Source organism: Cydia pomonella, chromosome 8, assembly GCF_033807575.1.
Source record: "Cydia pomonella isolate Wapato2018A chromosome 8, ilCydPomo1, whole genome shotgun sequence".
NCBI classification, from domain to species: Eukaryota; Metazoa; Arthropoda; class Insecta; order Lepidoptera; family Tortricidae; genus Cydia; species Cydia pomonella.
This window is the reverse complement of record NC_084710.1, coordinates 6,404,522-6,424,099: the sequence shown is the minus strand read 5'-3', so window position 1 is coordinate 6,424,099 and position 19,578 is coordinate 6,404,522. Positions and strand designations below refer to the sequence as shown.

General features: G+C 36.0%; 1 protein-coding gene across 2 annotated transcripts in view; it reads right to left on the bottom strand.

Moving 5' to 3' along the window:
- Window positions 1–18,614, bottom strand: part of LOC133520442 (uncharacterized) — a 307,562-nt gene extending 288,948 nt beyond the window's left edge. For both annotated transcript variants that reach the window (XM_061854855.1, XM_061854856.1), the window contains exon 1: window positions 18,320–18,614. In XM_061854855.1, the coding sequence (XP_061710839.1) occupies window positions 18,320–18,416 (97 nt within the window). In that variant the 5' untranslated portion in view covers window positions 18,417–18,614. The remainder of the gene's footprint in view (window positions 1–18,319) is intronic.
- Between the last annotated feature and the right edge of the window lie 964 nt (window positions 18,615–19,578).

The window sequence follows — 19,578 nt, the reverse complement described above, 5'->3', positions numbered from 1 at the left end:
ATGCATGAAGAGGATGCGACGCAAAATTCCACGTGTTCATTCTTAATATTCTTACGTATTATGTAAAGTATGTCCGTTACTTAATTTCTACAGCCTAATTCTTCCTTGATTGACTTTGACCTTAACCTACATCCAATCGTCATTCAATAGGCATTCCCGATCTGGGGGCCTATCGCGAAAACCGAATTTCGCATACGTATACGTAATTAGTGACAGAGAAAAATGCCCGCAATTAACGAACTTCGATTTTCGCGGTTATACTAATGCCAGATCGGCGTTAATCGCTGACTGTTTTGTTTTATAATATTTAGCACAAAAAAATATTGGTTAACTATTGTTAAAAGGCATACTAAAATGGCCAAAGAATGATAAGCCAGTTTAAGTTAATAAGTTTAGTGAACTAAAGTGATTAAATATAAAAATAGATTATTTCAAACTAATTCGAGCTGTGTTTATAATTTCCATTAATTTATCCTGCAGTATGAATAGTACAAACGCTTCAAGGTTCTACACTATTATGAAAATATAAGAAAAATCAATACCTTTATTATTAGTTAGTAATCAATGCATACTTTATTTAAAGTTTTTTTATTTTATTTCAGTGAATATTGAGCTTGCGCTGGTTGTGCAAAAGATGTCATTTAAAATACTATATGTAACAAACTGAATGTTATATGACTGATTTACTCTTTTACGTGGTACAGTCAGCGTCAAATACTTTGTAGCAGTCAAAGTGGCCAAATAGTTCGGTACACCATACTAAATATAGGGTGTACCGAACTATTTGGCTACTTTGGTTGCTACAAAGTATTTGACGCTGACTGTACCTATGAGTTGAAGAAGTTTTTCGTTTGGTACTTTATTGGCCGAGCTTTAGCGAAGATGTCCGTTTCAGCTTGGCTAAAAATGCATTCATATGTCGATGTTCTCCTCTACAGGTCGCAATTCTCAACCGATTTTCGGGAATTTTTGTGAGCAAGTTCAATAATCAATTTTTTTGTCGATCCAGTCTTTGGAAATTTTTCAAAATGGCGGAGCGAAGCCATACATTTATACAGTTTTAAGCTATGCTCGCAAGGTTTACAGCTCACAGAGTTACTAGTAATCATTATCTTTATTATTTCCGACGATAGTCGTCAAATTGTAGCTTCTTCATAAATATTTTATACACACTTCGTCAATTAATTTACCGTTACAGAACTCTTTCAGATATTCTAAACACTACAGTCAAAGTTTATTGACTCGTGAACTCCTCAACCAGCAGATAGAATGTTTAAATAACATATTATTATAATTATTGGCTATACGAGAAGTGACTCTTACGGGTTTGTAGCTGTCAAGAATGTAGCAGTTATCTTTTAGTGTGTTTATCTTTCAATTGGTTGGTTATTCCACCGTTATTTTTTAACACGAAATAACTTATGCAGCGGCTTACGTGATCGATGACTCGCGAATGCGACGCGACGGCCCAACGACATTCGGAGATCGCCCACGTAGGACACTTCCATAGGTATCAAAGGATTGAATTCACCCGCGCCGCGCCGCTTCGCGTTCGCGAGTTATTCTCTCACATAAGCCGACACCTAACTACGTATCCTATTGTACTTTTGTAGTAAAAAAAATCAGACAAATAAAGACATTTTGAAATGTTATTGGCCCAAAAAACATGTGACGGAGTGGAGCTGTTTTTATGGGGTGAAATTCAGTTTTTAATTATTCTCATGTAAAATATAACCTACAAATGGAAAGAAATATACAATAGCACTCGTTTTTTTTTGATAAAAACACAAATACAATCGTGACGGAGTGGTGAGAAACAAGACAAAGAAAAGAATTTTTACCTATTTACGCGTTATCAAACTAACGGTTTTTAGTTAGTGACAATAAACGAGTAAATAGAGTAATTATTATAAATGTATAAATTAATTAAAAGTAATTTATATTGTAATTTTATATTATGAGAATAATCTAAATCTATTGCACACATCAATAGAGAGAAAAAAAACAATTAATCTATTACCTACTATATTTTCTGCAAATTTACTGTTACTTACACATCGAACACATTTGTAATTATTATGTTCAAGTTATTCTAGCCATGACTGGATTCCAGTTTTGATTTCACTTTACCGACGCATCCGACAGAAAATTACTAAAGCGAGTATTTCACGCTACTAGAACATAATTGAATAATTAATTTATATTCCGAGTCAAGTATGTTTATGTATGTTATGAAATGCATTTAGGGTGAACTAACTTCAATGATTTTTACTATGTGCATGTGCACAAATTATGCGCAAGCCTGGTGAGCCTTTAAATATTCACTACAATATGTACTGATAGCTTGTAGTTCCCCCACTACGCAATTTCCACATGACCAGTATACACAAATGAAGAAAAAATACTTCCAAATATCCACAACCTCCACTCGTTAGCTGTAAGTTCGTCAGTTCGCTTTGCTGATGGTCGTCGTACGCTGTATGTCTGTCTGCTAAAGCTGATTGACGAAGGAGTCAGAAAACTGTAGTAACAAAAACCCCTTGCCTATTGAGAAAAAATATAGTTGCAAAAAATATATATGATTTTCTCTGTTTATGTTCTAGCAGCAACGACAATTTAATGTCATCACTGACAACAGTAATAATCTGAGCAGACTCCGCACAAGGTCCTCAAGAATGTTAAACAAGTAATTGCTCACACATGATTAAATCAACGCACGAACGTTAATTGGTTTAAATCTAATCATGATTTGGAATTCGCTGCACCTACGCTCATTTGATTCCTACCAACGAGTTAATTTAATAACTGTTGCGGCATTACAATCGCTTAAAAATCGAGGGCGAGTCGAATAACCAGACAAACTTGTACAACTGCGTTCTAAGGCTATACACAAATGTTACGGGTCTTGAGGTCACGATATACTGGTCAGACAGAAAACTTGAATTGCTGACGCGTGCGCAACGAATGGGAATATTTTGTTTGGCAGGGTCAAGTGCGCTGGTAATATAATTCGCCGTCACAATTGACTGTCGTTTTATGTAATCGTCTGGATCCGGCCTGCGCCGATTCGGAGGCGTTGAAGACCGCCGCGAGTCGGGTTTCTTCGTAACTGACCAATTCACGAAACATTTTGCCTACGGTGTTAAACCAAATGGAATCCTTTTCATTTCAAAATGTAATGTAAAAGCATGCAACCAAAACCTTTTCTAGGCAGTGAGTTAAAAATATAAGGAATCTCTTTCTATTCATTTGCGAAAACGGCATGGTTTTGCAGAGGTTTAAGAGTTCCGCTTCACTGAGGAATTATTTGGTGTTGTGATATTTTTTGGGGAAAAGATAAGTTATTGAGAAAACCGATTTTACAGAGTAATCAGACTACCTGTGAAAAAGTGACTTTTTTTAAACCAGAAACGTCACTTCTGACACTGACAGATCAAATTCATAACAAATCCAGATGTATAATATACATTCATAACCTGTTATTATAATCAGTGGATTTACATCTAGTTGAATAAAAATTGTCGCTAAACATTAATTATGAATAGTTGTGTTTAATAAGTAGTGCTTCAGAAAAAACAGCACCTTTTTTGCAGTGACTAAACTTGTTTTGCTGAAACATTGCAACATTAAAACCAATAGTCACGACTAAAGATAATCGTGAATCTCGTAAATTTTACTAGCGTTTTATTTTAAAGTTTATGAAACAATCGCTTAAGAATTGCGCTTACTTGTCTTATCTGTAGTTATTGCACTCGAAGCAGAGAGTGATGTAGAAAAATTAGAAACCGAGCAGGACGAAATTAAAGTGATCTTATATGTAGTAAAAAGGATGACCTTTAAACAAACCAATTATACTTGCAGAGGAAAAACGAGAAAGAACGAAAATGATAGAGCAATACTATCCGTCATATAGCTTGTAGGTACGTATTACAAATAATGCTGAACAACTTTTATTTACAATATACAGTGGTGTTACCATAACTAGCTTAAATCTAAAATAAACCCTTGAGGCATTGTACCAAGGAGGCTGGCAGCATTTCCTCGTTGTATCGCAATGCTGACACGTTGTGCGAGGAAGCCGTCAACTCTTCAATCACCAGTTACGTCAACCAGACGCTACGCGATTTCTGCAAAAAATTTGCGCGCGCTCGGACAAATAATTGTACGGCAAGCAACATCTGTGCTTGATATTAGCAGTTGACCACGACACTCTGCAAAGAGTATAAGGACCAAGAAGAAAATTACAAATAAGAACTCTTAAAAAATGCGCATTTTATTATTTGAAATAGACTTTAATACAATCAGCAATTTTTTTGACTATTGAACCAAAACTTCCAAAAGTCGTCTACTTTCTGATAATTTTGATTACCCTTTCCAATGATCATGGTCATGTTTTATGGATAAAAACAGGGTTCACTGTTCAAGAATACCCTGAACTTTAACAGGTTATTCTAAGGCATTGAACTTTATCACTACTACATGTGTAGGTACTGTAAGTACATATATAATAAGTATGAGTATGGAAATTGTTGGGAACGCACTATGGATTCTGTAGTATTTTTTACGACAGTGGCGAACAAGCGTACGACTCGCCTGATATTAAGTGGACGCTGACGCCTAGAGATACGCTCTTCAAGCCCTAAGCTGACAATTGGTCATTACCCAATCTTTACAAACATAAATTCTTACTTTTTCATCTAAGTATCATTTTCTGGTAACAGGTACCACTTTGCCGGATTTCAATAAGAACGATTTTCAATTGCATTTTTTTTACAGAAACGCCCAGTTACCATACCATGGCGAATATACCGGAAATCCTCATTTTAGTGTAACGTTTCTTTACAAAACTTCCAACGCAGAGAAGAAACTAGATCTTTGTCTGGGATTTTCCAGAAATGCTGCACTAAATGTAATAAACGAGGTTATTTAAATGTACCTACACTTGCAAAACCTTCATATAAATGTGATATAAAATTTGTAGGCAGATAAACAGCTCTGCATCACCTCAGATACTAAATACATTAACCACCTTTATAATTCATTCCCACTACTGCCTTTGTCTCCTGAGATAGCCACAGTCGGCAACTCGGCATCAAAGATATGTTAACAATTTTGCACATTATTTCATTGTAATAAGGCTAAGATTGTATACATATCTTTGATGTGGACGCGACGGCTTGTGTAACTACTGACACGAATCTCGCTACTACCTCCAGCACAAAGGTCGAACCACAAGTGAGTTGTATTGTTTAAACAATTGACAAGCTGACAAGCGTCGAAAACTTTAATTGGCTATCATTATACGTTCACATGCGTCTAAATGAAGAAAAGAGAAAGCAGAGATAAAAATAGCTAAGAAATTATAATACCCGAGTGATGTTTGAGACATCCTCTGGTTCGAATCTAAACATTATTGAATGCTTTGAGAGAGTAAGCTGTACAGTGGTCACTTAAGAAAAAAAACTAAAAACGATTTCTAATAAAAATTATGCTTTGTGGATCCCAGAGTGTTCCTTTTCCTTATTAGTCTGATATATTTTTACAGGGCATTTTACAGGGCCCCATATTAATTATTTTTGGGACGACTTTCATTTTGAAATCTGGTTTTTAAGATCCTTTCTGCTTATCGAAAATTTGTTTTCCCTATCCTTAAAGATTTTATGCAGTTTGAATCGGCGACAAGTATTACATTCGCAGGCAATCAGGCAAGTCTGTCTGGTCAGAGAAGTCATCTATGAAGAAATAAGTCCATTTGTTAAATTGTAAAACGGGACTTAATCACGTATAATTAAGTTTTAAGATTTACCTCCACACTACAGTTGAAAAATACTGGAAGCCATTGAAATAAAAAAACATGCAATTTCAATTGGAACGAGGGTTTTAGGATCTCATCAACATGGAATCCAGTCATTATTAAATGTGTAAGTATATCGACAGTCGATAAGTTGAATATCGTTAGTGTTGTATGTCGAGAGAGTATCATCTTTAGTGCGTTCAAGTTGATAAACAAGACCAAGTGCGGGTGCGAAATCCTCGCGCGCCTAGAAAATGTTGATGTCAACTTTAGCCAGTCTTCTCCGAGACCACGGGAACAACGGAAAAAACTTTGGGGTCAATCTTAAAACTTAATAATCATACGCGGTCAAATCCCGGTTTACAATTTAATGATGTGTAAAAATCGTGAAAGTTTAAATCAGTGATAAGTCCATTTGACTCGCAATATTTAAGACGGGAGTTAAGTAGAAGTCTAATAAAAGTTTAAATGTAAAAGGAATGTGTCATCTAGTGTCTAACTCCATTACTCCAATAACACTATTACACTAAGTGCGAGTTTCGAAAGATTCTCGATTGCTACTTTCAAAGATAGTAAGACATAAGATTATCTAGATAAACTTGTCAGTGTAGTTTAAAGCTTAATATTAAAGTGTTAGGATCGATTTAGTGACAGCAGGAAAGTAAATTAGTTCATTGTAAGTCAAGTGCTGGTTCAGATCTAAGGCATTTACGATTTCCGTAATCGAAGGCAATGTAGGCATGCGTAGTAGTTGTAAACATCTTATGCTACCCTTTAACTACTTGAGAAATATTCCTATGTTTGGACTTTATTGCATAGTGTGAAAGTTTAAAATGCGTTGACTGGAAAGCCATGTGCATCTAACGAGAGTCGAGCATTTGGAGTCGGCAGTGCATTCTCAAACCGTAGGCCTTATGACAAGAAAGACGTTAGTCATATATAAACGGAAAGAAAATAAGACTATTATTTACTAGGACAGTGAAATGCTTATCGCAAATTCCATTCTAGCTATTAAATTAGGTGTTTTATTTTACGTTTTTTATGATTTATGTAACAAATAGATTGGTAGATTAGTTTTGTTGTTAGTGAAATACAGATTAAGTTGCGATACAGTTTCGTATATTAATCGCGCCTGTGTTTAAAGTGCGAAAGGGTTGTATAGGTACCTAATTGGATTAAATAATAATTTATCAAATTTAATAAGTGCAGTCGGGGTCCCTGTTAAGACAATTATGCCTGATTTCTCTACTGATTATCATAATTAACGCTATCAACTATCGTTACGATCAGGCTTAATCTAGTTCCATGGCAATGAGCCTCTTTACATACTAAATTATAGGTCTTACGCTGAACATAGGCATCTTTAGTACCTGCAAAAAGTACAACCAAAACCGATGAAAACGAGTTTTTTTATACAATACAACACAAAACCAATTTTTATATGTATATAGACGCTCTAGAATTACAAGATGCATTTAAAAGCCGTTCGTCCACTAATAAAACATCGACGTAAAAATGCCTGCAAATAACTGGACCATCATCTCGCGATTATTTTCAACAATGCGAAACACTAACCTTAAGCATACCTACTTAATAAGATCGTGAATTTACCATGTTATGACTTCACCTTGCCGTCATATCTTCATATTAGTTTTATAACCGTATAATACGAAGTTTCCATGAAAGGCTCAATCAAGAGGCAATCGCGACATCATAATATTGCTAATATCGTTACGTTTCTTAACTTAACCGACCTGAACTGGATTGGATACAGGATATGATGTCAACTATCACGTTTCCTTCATATAACTGCGCTGTTTTGTAAGGCCAACGAATAACTATAACTTTATACTTAATTGACAATGAATTTGCGACCAGACATACTACCAGTGAGTGTTTACAAATTAACCTGCAGTTGTTTCAACAAGAAGTTCTAGAGAAATCGATACAAATTGTCATATTTTATTGGAATTTCACCTTCATGACGGCGCTTCTACACTATCGCTTGCCAAGTCCTTGGAGAAGGTTGCATGGTTAAATTAGTTGGGCCTGGAGCCTGTGAAATCAACATGGTGAAGTCAATTTCGATTATGATGAGTAAATGAATAACGAATATTGAAATTGACCGTGGCATCAGCACACAAATCCGTAGCCCCGCAGGTGTAAGCGATCCATTCCTGGTCAGAGTTGGAGTACATCAGGGATCGGCTCTAAGCCCTATGTTATTCAATTTAACAATGGACTACATAACGCAGGAAGTCCAAAAGGAGACACCATGGAATATATTGTATGCTGATGACATCGTGCTCATAGAGAAAAGTGCCTCAGCACTTCAAAAAAAGTCTCGACCAGTGGATGTGTAAAATTGAAAGCCACGGCCTGCGTGTCAGTCGCACGAAAACAGAATTCATGGGTGTGACATCACTATTGACAGCAACGACCTACCTAAAGTGTCTCGTTTTAAGTACCTTAGCTCTGTGCTAACAGCCGACGCGCGCATAGACGAAGATGTGAGTCACAGAATTAATACGGGATGGTTAAAATGGAGATCGCTGACTGGGGTACATTGTGACGCCAAAATACCTATCAAAACCAAAGGTAAAGTATTTAAGACTGTCGTCAGACCAGCTATGCTGTATGGCTCTAAATGCTGGGCCGCCTTGAAGAAACATGAGCAACCACTTCATACAGCGGAGATGAAAATGCTTCGTTGGGCAGGTGGCGTAACGCGCTTAGATAGAGTGCGGAACGAGTACGTACGAGGACCCTTCAAGGTGGCACCTGTAACTGAAAAACTCAGAGAGGGCAGACTCCGATGGTACGGTCATGTGATGAGACGGGACGACAACTATTCCGTGAAAACCGTGTTCAATATCACCACCAAGCAAAGAGCAGGGGGCAGACCTCCAGCTTCCTGGTGGTCGACTGTCAAAAGAGACCTGAAGACGCAAAACATCCCACCACTGACAACACGGGACAGATTGTCCTGGCGCAGACGCACAAGGAGCCCCGACCCCAAATGAAGTTGGGAAAAGGGCAGGATAAAGAAGAAAGAATATTGAAATTGTTGTAATAATATATGATATAACTATACCCCTTTATAGATTATTTCATATAATATAGTAATATGTTTGTAGAAACTGTATCACTGTTGCTTATACATTATACAGTGCGAGACAAGATAATAACTAAGCAATTAATTTCGGGCAATATAGAGTAAACATATAAAATATGCAAACAATTTGGTAACCATTATCTAACATCATAACAAATAAAATCAACAATATGTAACAAGGGCTGTATGTATATCTCACTTTTTGTTGTGCAAGTATTTTGCATAATCTGAATGGCATGTTACGCACATTTATGAATTCCTGTGAGACACTGTTATACCGTCTGCGTCTGTATATCTGTTTTACTAGCCATAGTTAATTTCCATTATTACATGTTATATGATGTTTTACTGTCCCATTACATTATGCTTCTAACGATGTATAGCGCTATCGTGGTATAAAATAAAATGTGACTTGATTTGAATTTAGAACAAGTCTTTTTTTTAAAGATATTTTCAAATACGTAAAAAAAGAAAAAATGTACATTGTTGAAGAGTTAAGACATTGACTAAATAGATAGACGAGTTACTGTGAGATTTTTTTTAAATTGAATATTTTATAATCTTTTACGGGAGTCATCGAAGTCATATTCTTACCTGTTTTAACTCAAAATTAAAAACAACCAACCTTGCAGTGCCTTTAATTTTTGTGTGTATGTATAACACTTTACTCTAATGAAGTACTCGTTTTTATAGCTTTTCTCATAATAGTATCAATCATCATCGTAACTAAATAAAGAAATAAAATAACCAAGGGTTTTATATTACGGCTAAATAAGCGCCTTACAACGTATCTGAACCTTTTAACAACCTTTAATTTAAAAAAAAATGCTTGTATTACTTGAAGTAATACAAGCATTTCTTCAATTTGCACAATTACATAGGAGCTAGAAATAATGCAATGGGCTTCAGTTTTCTTATCAACTTCAAGAAAAATGTCACTATGAACTACTTTCGTTTCTGTGGCACGGGTTATCTGATACGAAGGACGTATGTACAAATAACACAATAGTATCAAATTTTTTCTATAGTAATAATACTAGGGATATATATATATAATTACTTTCTAACGTAATTATTAGTTAATACATTCTGATCTATTATTTTACTCACAAAATCGATTACCTTCATGATGTACCAGCAATGGCTGTTTGCGCTTGTTAGAAAATTTTGGGGTTAAGTATGTTTTTATCTACCTATAAAGACTAAAGACATTAAAATGAAGATGATATTGGCTATTCTATAATGAATGGAAAAGTAACTACACCTATGTTTTTAAAAGGATGCCCTAAACTCCACTTTTGGTACAGTAAGACAGTAAATAAATTAAGTCTAATTTTATTGTTCTTTTCAACTTCTGACTGATCATGTAATACGGGCAAACACAGTGTAAACTAACTAACGCAGTCCCCAGGGCTCCAACTGCATATGTACCATCTATGTTTTAAATTTCTTTATTTATTAAATAGACATTCATTTATTTAAGTTTGCAATTCTTTATGATGTGTAAAATAATATGCAATTAAAACTGAGTGTTGCGTGTTATAAAATGTGAAACTAAGATTCTGCCCATCGAGGTAAAACATTAACGAGTTACATTAGTGTGGGTTACAAGTTACAACATTTGCTAATGGTTTCTTTGCCATGTTCATTATGGTGGCCCAAATTTTACGCTAGTTCCGTCATTTTACAACAATTAACGAACGATACAAATACTAACTTGTGTTAAGTAATTACTTTGAACAAAAAATAACCCGCTCAAAAGTATGTCATAGTTTATCTACTTATGACAATTGTTGTTTCGCGAGAAAGAATACAAAAATAACCATTCCCTGGATTTCTTCAGAATCTTCTCATTAGATCCTGTCATTCCTGTCCTGATGACAAAGCGATATACTGTGGAATAGGTATGCCATTCCAGACAAAAAAAAAAACATAAACTTCTCAGCCGTCTACAAGTAACCGGGGAACATACATAAAAAAACAAAGAGTTAAGAAACTACTCCTTTGAATTTTTGAATTCGGTAAAATAGGTGAAATGAAGTGAAATTATTATAAACATTTTATTGCCTGAGCCGTCTAGACACGCATACCCACTTCAAGAGTAATGAAACGAGAACATTTGAAAATATACATTCTGCCGCATAAACACGCCGTATAATTCTTGACGACAGTCTACCTTCGCTACTACACTCAACCAAACAGGAGCACGAAGCAGAAGCCGAAATATTTTACAATTAAATATAAAATAATTTGTTTTTAACTATCTGACTGAGGATCATACATACATATTATAATAAATCGTCTTCATTATCAGATTATATATGGGCATCTTAATAGGAGACAAGCCTCATTTCTTTAATAAAAGAATACAGACCACGAGCTTCATCATAACATAAGTATAGATGACAGGAAATAATAGTCAACTAATTACTCGACTGTTCCTTCAACGAAAAACGAAACGATGGCGCAACCACATAATATTATGTACTTGCTTACAATCATTTTTTACTTGTATATGTTTGAACTTTTTAAGATATACAATACAATAGAGTACAAATATTCTTTATTGCTCACAAATATCAATAGAACGCGGAAGAAGGTATCGGTGACATCGTTGTCAACTAGCCCTCATAGCTTCACAATGTCCGTCTGTTTTTATTAAACAATAATGAGCAATAATTAACATTGTGCTTTGGTCTCCTAGTTCACGCACATTTTTTTTATAATTAAATAAATTGCACAATAATTATTAACAACACCGCTTAAATTTGCCTATCATGATTGAATTAAGTAGGTAACCTGTCCCTCTAGGGTATCTTGTATAAACAACAAGTATCGTTTAAATTTAATTCTATACTCTTTTAAATTATAAGTAGCTGAGATGACCTTTTAAACGGCATTTAATCACCGCTGTCAAAAATACAAGTTAAGAGTGAATAGACTTTAAATGAGAGTTAAGATTAACTACGGAAAATTCTGATTGCGGTTTTATTTATTGACAAAACAAGGCAATTATAATTACGCTTCATCTTCTAACATCTATCAACCTTAGCTCTTTTACGGTTGCATCCAATAGAACCAATGCATTTAGCGCCACTTGCACCATCCCACTAACCCGGGGTTAATCGGTTAAACCGTTGACCCAGTGTCAAATTCTACTGGTAACCATGGTAACTCCAGGTTTAAGCGATTAACCCCGGGTTAGTGGAATGGTGCAAGGTGCGCTTAGTTGCTTATATTATATATGTCTACCATTTAACTGAATGGTCGGAGAGCTGGTAGACATATTTGAGGCAAGCTGAAAATTTACCTAATACTTCTCCTTTATAGATTGCCTCAAGATCATTTTTTGGCGCAAAAAAAACTTTTATAATATAAGGGTTGATTTAGCCCCGCTACCCCGCAGCCAGACTTGCAGTGCTGAGGTAGGGTATGATAGGAGAAGTATCAGACAAATTTTCAGCTTGCCTCAAGTACCTTTCTCCATAAAGTCTAGCAGCTCACCATCTAGAAGTCGGTGAAAAGTTATTATGGTTTATTATAATTACGGATTGATTGAAGGGTTAGCTTCGTGGAGATTAAACAAGGTCCTAAAACTAAGCTAACATCTACTAGAAAACCACTCCTGGGTAAACAGTCTGAGTTAATTATAGCTAGTTTTGCTATTTTGGTTGACTATTTTTGTTGCAATTGTAGTTAGTTAGAGGAAGTGGCTGCCATCTGGCCTTCCTCCCCCGAGGATAACTGGATCTTCAGGATTAAACCTGTTTCCTAATAATGTTTTCCTTGCATCACAGTCAACGACGTATGAATTTCCGTTTAGCCAAACTGCCTTATCAATTTTATCGGGTTTTCAATTTGCCTAGTAATTAATCAATTTTAATGTCGCTCTAGCCTCACCGATAATAATCAGGCTTGTTATGCTCAATGCAGTCAACGTCAAAAATCATTAAGAAAAAAAAAAACAATATAAAAAAAATAGAAGTTTGTTATTAAATAGTTACGCTAATACACATTAGTTATATTTAGTTTAATAATCAGTATGCACTCAGAAACAGTTAAGATGAGTTACTTGGTAAGGAAATATCCACACAAACTGAACTGGTTTTATAGTGCTTGGGTAGATTAATTAGGTTAGACAGTAAACGTAAGTATAAATTGGGTGTATTTCATTCGCCAACAAACTGTTTCGCAGTTTGGCGAAGTTTTGTTACTCTGAGAGTACGTCTGAATGTCTTGTAATAGTTGTAAGTGTTTTTTAGCAATAAATTGCATCTTATTTCTTTATATTAGCTTATCATTCTATCATTGTCATTATCTTATTATAATATTATATGTTACAGTTTGTATGTGTGGATTCCTCCATCGTGTATAATAAATAATAATAATAATAATTCAGCCTATATACGTCCCACTGCTGGGCACATGCCTCCTCTCATGTGCGAGAGGGCTCGGGCTATAGTCCCCACGCTAGCCCAATGCGGATTGGGGACTTCACATACACCTTTGAATTTCTTCGCAGATGTATGCAGGTTTCCTCACGATGTTTTCCTTCACCGAAAAGCTAGTGGTAAATATCAAATGATATTTCGTACATAAGTTCCGAAAAACTCATTGGTACGAGCCAGGATTTGAACCCGCGACCTCCGGATTGAAAGTCGGACGTCATATCCACTCGGCCACCACCGCTTGCATCGTGTATAAACTTAACAAATTTCAATGTTTGTAACCCATTGTAACTTAAATCATACAAAAGAAAGGGGGTGCAAAGGCGTTGCATTTAGTACTAAAACTAAGGGGGAGAGGGTGGGCAGGTAAACGACTTAGGGCCAGTTACACCAACCACAATCGACTGACTGATCGAATTCAATCAGCAGAGAACTATCAGCTCGATTTGAACTTTAAAATACGTTAACAATTTCCTAAAGATACGATATGGTTTAGATTTGTCAGTGGCAAAAGTGACGTTTCTTGAAACAAAAACGTCACTTTTGACACTGACATATTAATCCATATCATATCTTTAGGAAATTTTTGACGTACCTATCTTAAAGTTCAAAACGAGCTGTACGAGACTATTAATGCTACTAAGACGGTATGCTGCAAAGTGCGTAGCCAGCCAGTGAACTAAGGGGGGGGGGGGGGGGCAAGTTGCATATATCGCCAGAAACCCTGGGGGGGGCACACGCCGCTGAGGGGCATATATTGTATGTAAAATTTGAGCACTAGGAGGGGGGGGGGGGGGGGGGGCAGCTGCCCCTGCCTACGCCCATGTTTGCTGCAGCCCTTGTATGACAAAATTGCGACTAGAAAACTGTAAAGATTAACATATTTAAACTTCATCTATAAGTAAGCAATTAAGTGATGGAAGCAAAGAACCCAAAAAATAATTTCAGACTTCGAACACTACTTAATTGCCTATCTAGATATCCTCTTAAGGCCCAGCCATAGAAATGAAAAATCCAAAATTTGCCACTGGAATTTGAACCTATAGTGCAAGGAATACAGTAGATTTTATTTTGTTTGAAAATTGCACGAAACAAAACAAATTCAACTCTGTCCTAATTGAATAAGATTTAAATTTCATCGAACTGAATAAGTCCTATAGGTAGGACCTTGGGCCTTATGAGGTTATTCCAAAACATTTTGTTTCATCGGTTAACTAGTTTCAAGTATATCTTGATCATAAATTTAGTAACAAATATATGAAATAAAGGTTCAGTTCTTATTCTGGTTCTCTTCAAGCTATTAAGAATATGATCCACGTTGAATGACAAGGACGACTGGTGCATAAATAAACCGTCTGCGCAGATCAATCTCTCTTGTTTTTGTTTTAACAGCACTAGGACAACTCAGACCAGACGACCATTGTTTCATGTAGAGTAATGAAACAATTGAATTAATTACAAGCCAAAACTATGGACAAATATCAGTTTTGAACGATTCACGGTCACTAGTGAAACTATCACTAGACTTATATTGACCGGGATATGGACCGTGTTTTTTTTTTATTACTACGGCGGTGGCAAACAAGCATACGGCCCGCCTGATGGTGAGCAGTCTCCGTAGCCTATGTACGCCGGCAACTCCAGAGGAGTTACATGCGCGTTGCCGACCCTATTTCGACGCAGTTCCATGCATATTGTTCACGGTTAAGTGTGGTTAAGTCAATAACGGGTAACGAGTAATATCGGGACTATCGGGAGCTCGAAAACAAAACAAAAGGTAATCGGTCCATATCGTTAATATAAGTCTATAGACGGTATAGACAAATATCTGTGTCTTGATTTTGGCTGAATGACAAACGTATTGATTAACATTCATTCATTTATTCATCCATTCATTTGCAATAAAAATTTACAGGAAAATGTTGATTGTGTTAAAAGGCGTGAATGATTATGATTTCACGGTAGTCTTATCATTTATTGATATCTGCCCTAATTTTCACCTGCAACCTGCAACACCAGAGGGGTTGCAAATGCGTTGCCGGCGTTTAAAATGGGAGTACGCTCTTTTATTGGACGCTTGAAGGTCATATCGATACCTAACGTAACAACCATAAGTGACATTGTTAATCAAGATGAACGTGTAATTTATTTAGACTATACTTACGTAAATAATTACGTTCTCTAAAATTAGAGTTTCGGGTTCAATTAAAATATTTACCTGTTGTTATTATTATAACTTAGGGAACAAATCAAATTATTTTACGAAATATTTATATTTTGCTATTAATACTCAGATGGCGCATTTGAGAAATAAAAGTCTAGTCACGACATGCAGTCCCGTTCCTAAATATGTATAAATTTCTTCACCTTAATCCATTGCAATAAGGTGAAAAAATGTATACATATTTATGAACTCGACTGTACATATTGGAAATTCTTTTCAATACCTACTTGCATCGACGTTTATATAATAAACCTTTAAAATATGTTAATCATTTAATACAATGATGTTTTCAAATGACGCCGATGGCTATTTACACAAGTGGTTAGGTTCTATTTAACTTTAAATTGTTTCATATAAATAGCAATGCGAGTTATTGGACGCGGTGACGCAGTTTATATAGTTTTGCTAGCTCGTGACATGACCATAATGTCATCTCTTTATGACTTAATAATCAAAAACTTTTGAAAGGTTGCCTTTTAACACAATCATTTTATTTTAATCAATACTTTTGCCACTCAGTCAAAATCAAGTCATACATATTGTCTACAGACTTGTATTGACCGGTATATTATGGACCGTGATTACCTACTGTTTTGTTTTCGAGATCGCAAATATCCCCCGGTGACATCACAAGTTATTTTTTTTATTGCCGAGAAAAATGGAAATTAGTTATGTGATCAATCAGTTATTCAACTCAATCCTATTTTACTCGTAAGTTGACTGGAAGACATCGCTCAGTTTTAAGACTGCCTGTTGCTACCTTTATTTATATTGTAAACGTGTTTCTATTTTGTTTTTGTTTTGTGGTGCATTATAGAATATTTAAGTACCTACCTATTAAAAATCTTTACTTTTTATCGCGATATTCGCAATGTGATCCCAGACATATATGTCAATAGATAACTCTTGTTACCTCATTTGTTAATTGCTAATGGCACACCTCATTATCTAACAAATTTGCCTTAATAGATATTCATTAAGTGCTAATTCATTAATGCATTTAGGTTCATTTCGTGTTTTGGAACGTGTAACACGAACGATTTGCATTCCCGTATTGTGTAAAGTGAAATGAAGGAAATTATTGATTTTTCGTAGTAATTTTGTGGTCTCTTCTTGTTATAAAAAAAGACTTTTTTCTTAAATTATTTTTTATTATTATTTAAGAAAAAATGCTTATTCAAAGAATATCCCATTTAGTATTTGCCATCCAACGTACTTAGGTTTGCAAGAATCAGATGGTGATTCTTGCGATTCAATTTTTTTTCCAAATACTCGTATACCTATTTTCTATTTAAAATTATGCTATTTGATTTAAAATTATGAGCAGTCTACCATATCAACTAGCAATTTTTAAAAGTAAGTTAACCAAACTGAAATCATAAAAACATAATCATAAAAACATTACATTACATGATAGAAACTAGAATACCTAGATGTAAGATTATTTGCAATGCCCTAACAGGGTGCCATGTGTTTTCACACTCTAATATAACATCTATTATGTACCATGGTTTCGCAATAAAGATTTCTATTCTATTCTATTCTAATGTAGGCATGAAACATTACGACTATGCAATACATAATGCGTATGCATATCCTGTTTTCCCCATAGGCGGGTTTTTCCTCACAATCAGTTTGTTTCAGAAGAAAGTTCCGTAAATATTGTTAGCGGAGAAAACGACTGTTTGAACAAAATATTTGGTACATTTCGCGCGGCGTGCACAAGTCACTCGACAAAATGCATTAACAGAGAGGCGTACTAAGATTTTAAAAGTAGGTATGATTCTTTTGATATTTATCCAAGTGCATCTCGGTTGCATTCGCATATTAGTAAGGATGCACTACACGAATTTCAAATCAATATCATATTTTTCAAATCGCAATTCGCCTGAGAGAAAACCGACAACCAACGTTGCGTGATGCTCTAACACCTGCGATTGTAGCGTTTAACATATCTACCGTCTGTGCATTTGAATGTCATTCAATTATGTACCATGTTCTTATGCAATAAAATGCATTTTTGAACTAGTTTTTAAAGGTAAATACAGTAGATATGTAGCTTGGTATTGCGATTGCAGCACGCTTGTTTCAGTCGCCCATTAACTCAAAATGCGCCGAATTCATATTTACATTGTTCTCAAAGGTCAAGATCGTTATATCGTTACTACCAACATGTTTCATCACGATAATGCGCATGTTTTGTTCTCGCTTGCTTATCAAAATAGGCGAACGCCTAGTAGCTACTTAAAATCCTAAAGTAAACTTGGAACTTACAGAAGTTAAATGTTTGACGTTTGTTTACTTACACAAATTTACCTTCAATTAAATCTGATGTAAGATAAGACAACTCCCTGTAAGACATTATTTACCTACTTTTTCTTTTAGTTGTTGTGCCTAAACTTCGCCTTGGTCATGGTCCTTTTATTCCTTTAATGTTGCCTTGTAATATTTTTTAAGAAAGATGTCGTAACGCAGCAAGTAACCTAAAGTCTTGCCATTTTATTTTTATCTACAATCATCAATTTCAAAGACACTGATAGCAACTGTAATATTCTTTTCAACAGTAGTCACCAACTTGTAAAAGGGGTAGCTATTAAAAATTCCTACACCTTTAAAACCTAAGATACTTAAGACCCAGAAGCCAGCCGATTGTTATCATTAACCAACGCTTTCTTAAACAAACAGTTTCATTGTGAATGTCTTCCGATTGTTCGATACGAAGACATTTCTAGACTTACCTGTGTCTTGCGCATTCTGCAAATGATGAATGTGATGCAGGTGCGCATAGTAATGGTGGTGGTGCAGGATGCATTCCAGGTCGGTGCAATTCAACATTGTCACAGGGCACTAGCTGCACTTTCACAATAACACAAGCACGGTATCGATGTCACATCACGTTATCTCCACAGATAGGACACACATGGGTGTTTGGCGCCGCAGAGTCTGCGACGTCCACTATCGATGCATCACTTGTTTACTTTCCAATCCGAACATCAGGCACTCCGGTGTTTCGATAAGTGTTCGCGCGGTGAGCGGGCGGCGCGCGCGCAAGTTGACGTGCGCGTGAGTACTGAGCGCGAGCGGCTACCACCACTCCCAGGCTCCCGGCCTCGACACTTGCCCATGTCCAAGTCTATCGCGCCACCTCTTGCCCTCAGGGTGCAGCGTTCGACGTCCGTTATCTTGAATTTGTCCTGACAAATAAAATTATTGTCAATTGTCAACCAACAGAACGGTTCGTGCTTTATCTTAATGTCGACTTCTTTTATCACAGTAAATACTTATATGCAATATCAAGGAATGACTCGTTGTCTCGACTAAATGCTAAAGACGTGACGGGAATTGAGGCGATATTCTACATTGCTATTGATATGTCGGCGACATTACTAATCAATCGCAATATTTTAGTTATGACCACTTTTTTTTTGATACCACGACGGTGGCAAACTAGCATACGGCCCGCCTGATGGTAAGCAGTCACCGTGGCCTATGGACGCCTGTAACACCAGAGGCATCAGACATGCGCGTTGCCGACCCTAAACTTGGCCTTTTTATGACTAGTCCCCGGCAACTAAGATATGAACCCCTGGTGACACCCATTTTGTCGTCACATTTGTTGTGATGACCAATCTTATAAATAATTTCTCAAATAAAATTAAAATGCAGTTCATAAGTTAGTTAAGTATACATAAAAATGCCACGACGCAATTTGTTATTAAAACTGGTCGATTCGCCTCCGTGTCGATGTTATTAAAGTCTATCACTGCAGTTCGCAATGTACGCATGACGAGCTTCGCGGAAAAGATGGAAAAAATAAACAGATAAAAAATAAGCGCTACAAGGCCGGACTGAGGACTTGCTCGCCATGAAAGTGCTTTAGTAACAGACTTTCAACTGCACTTAGCGAAACATGTAGATGTAGCATTTGTTTGCGGATCAAACTTCATTAAGTCAACTCTGCCTACATATAGTATAGTCCTCCTCATCGATTTCGATG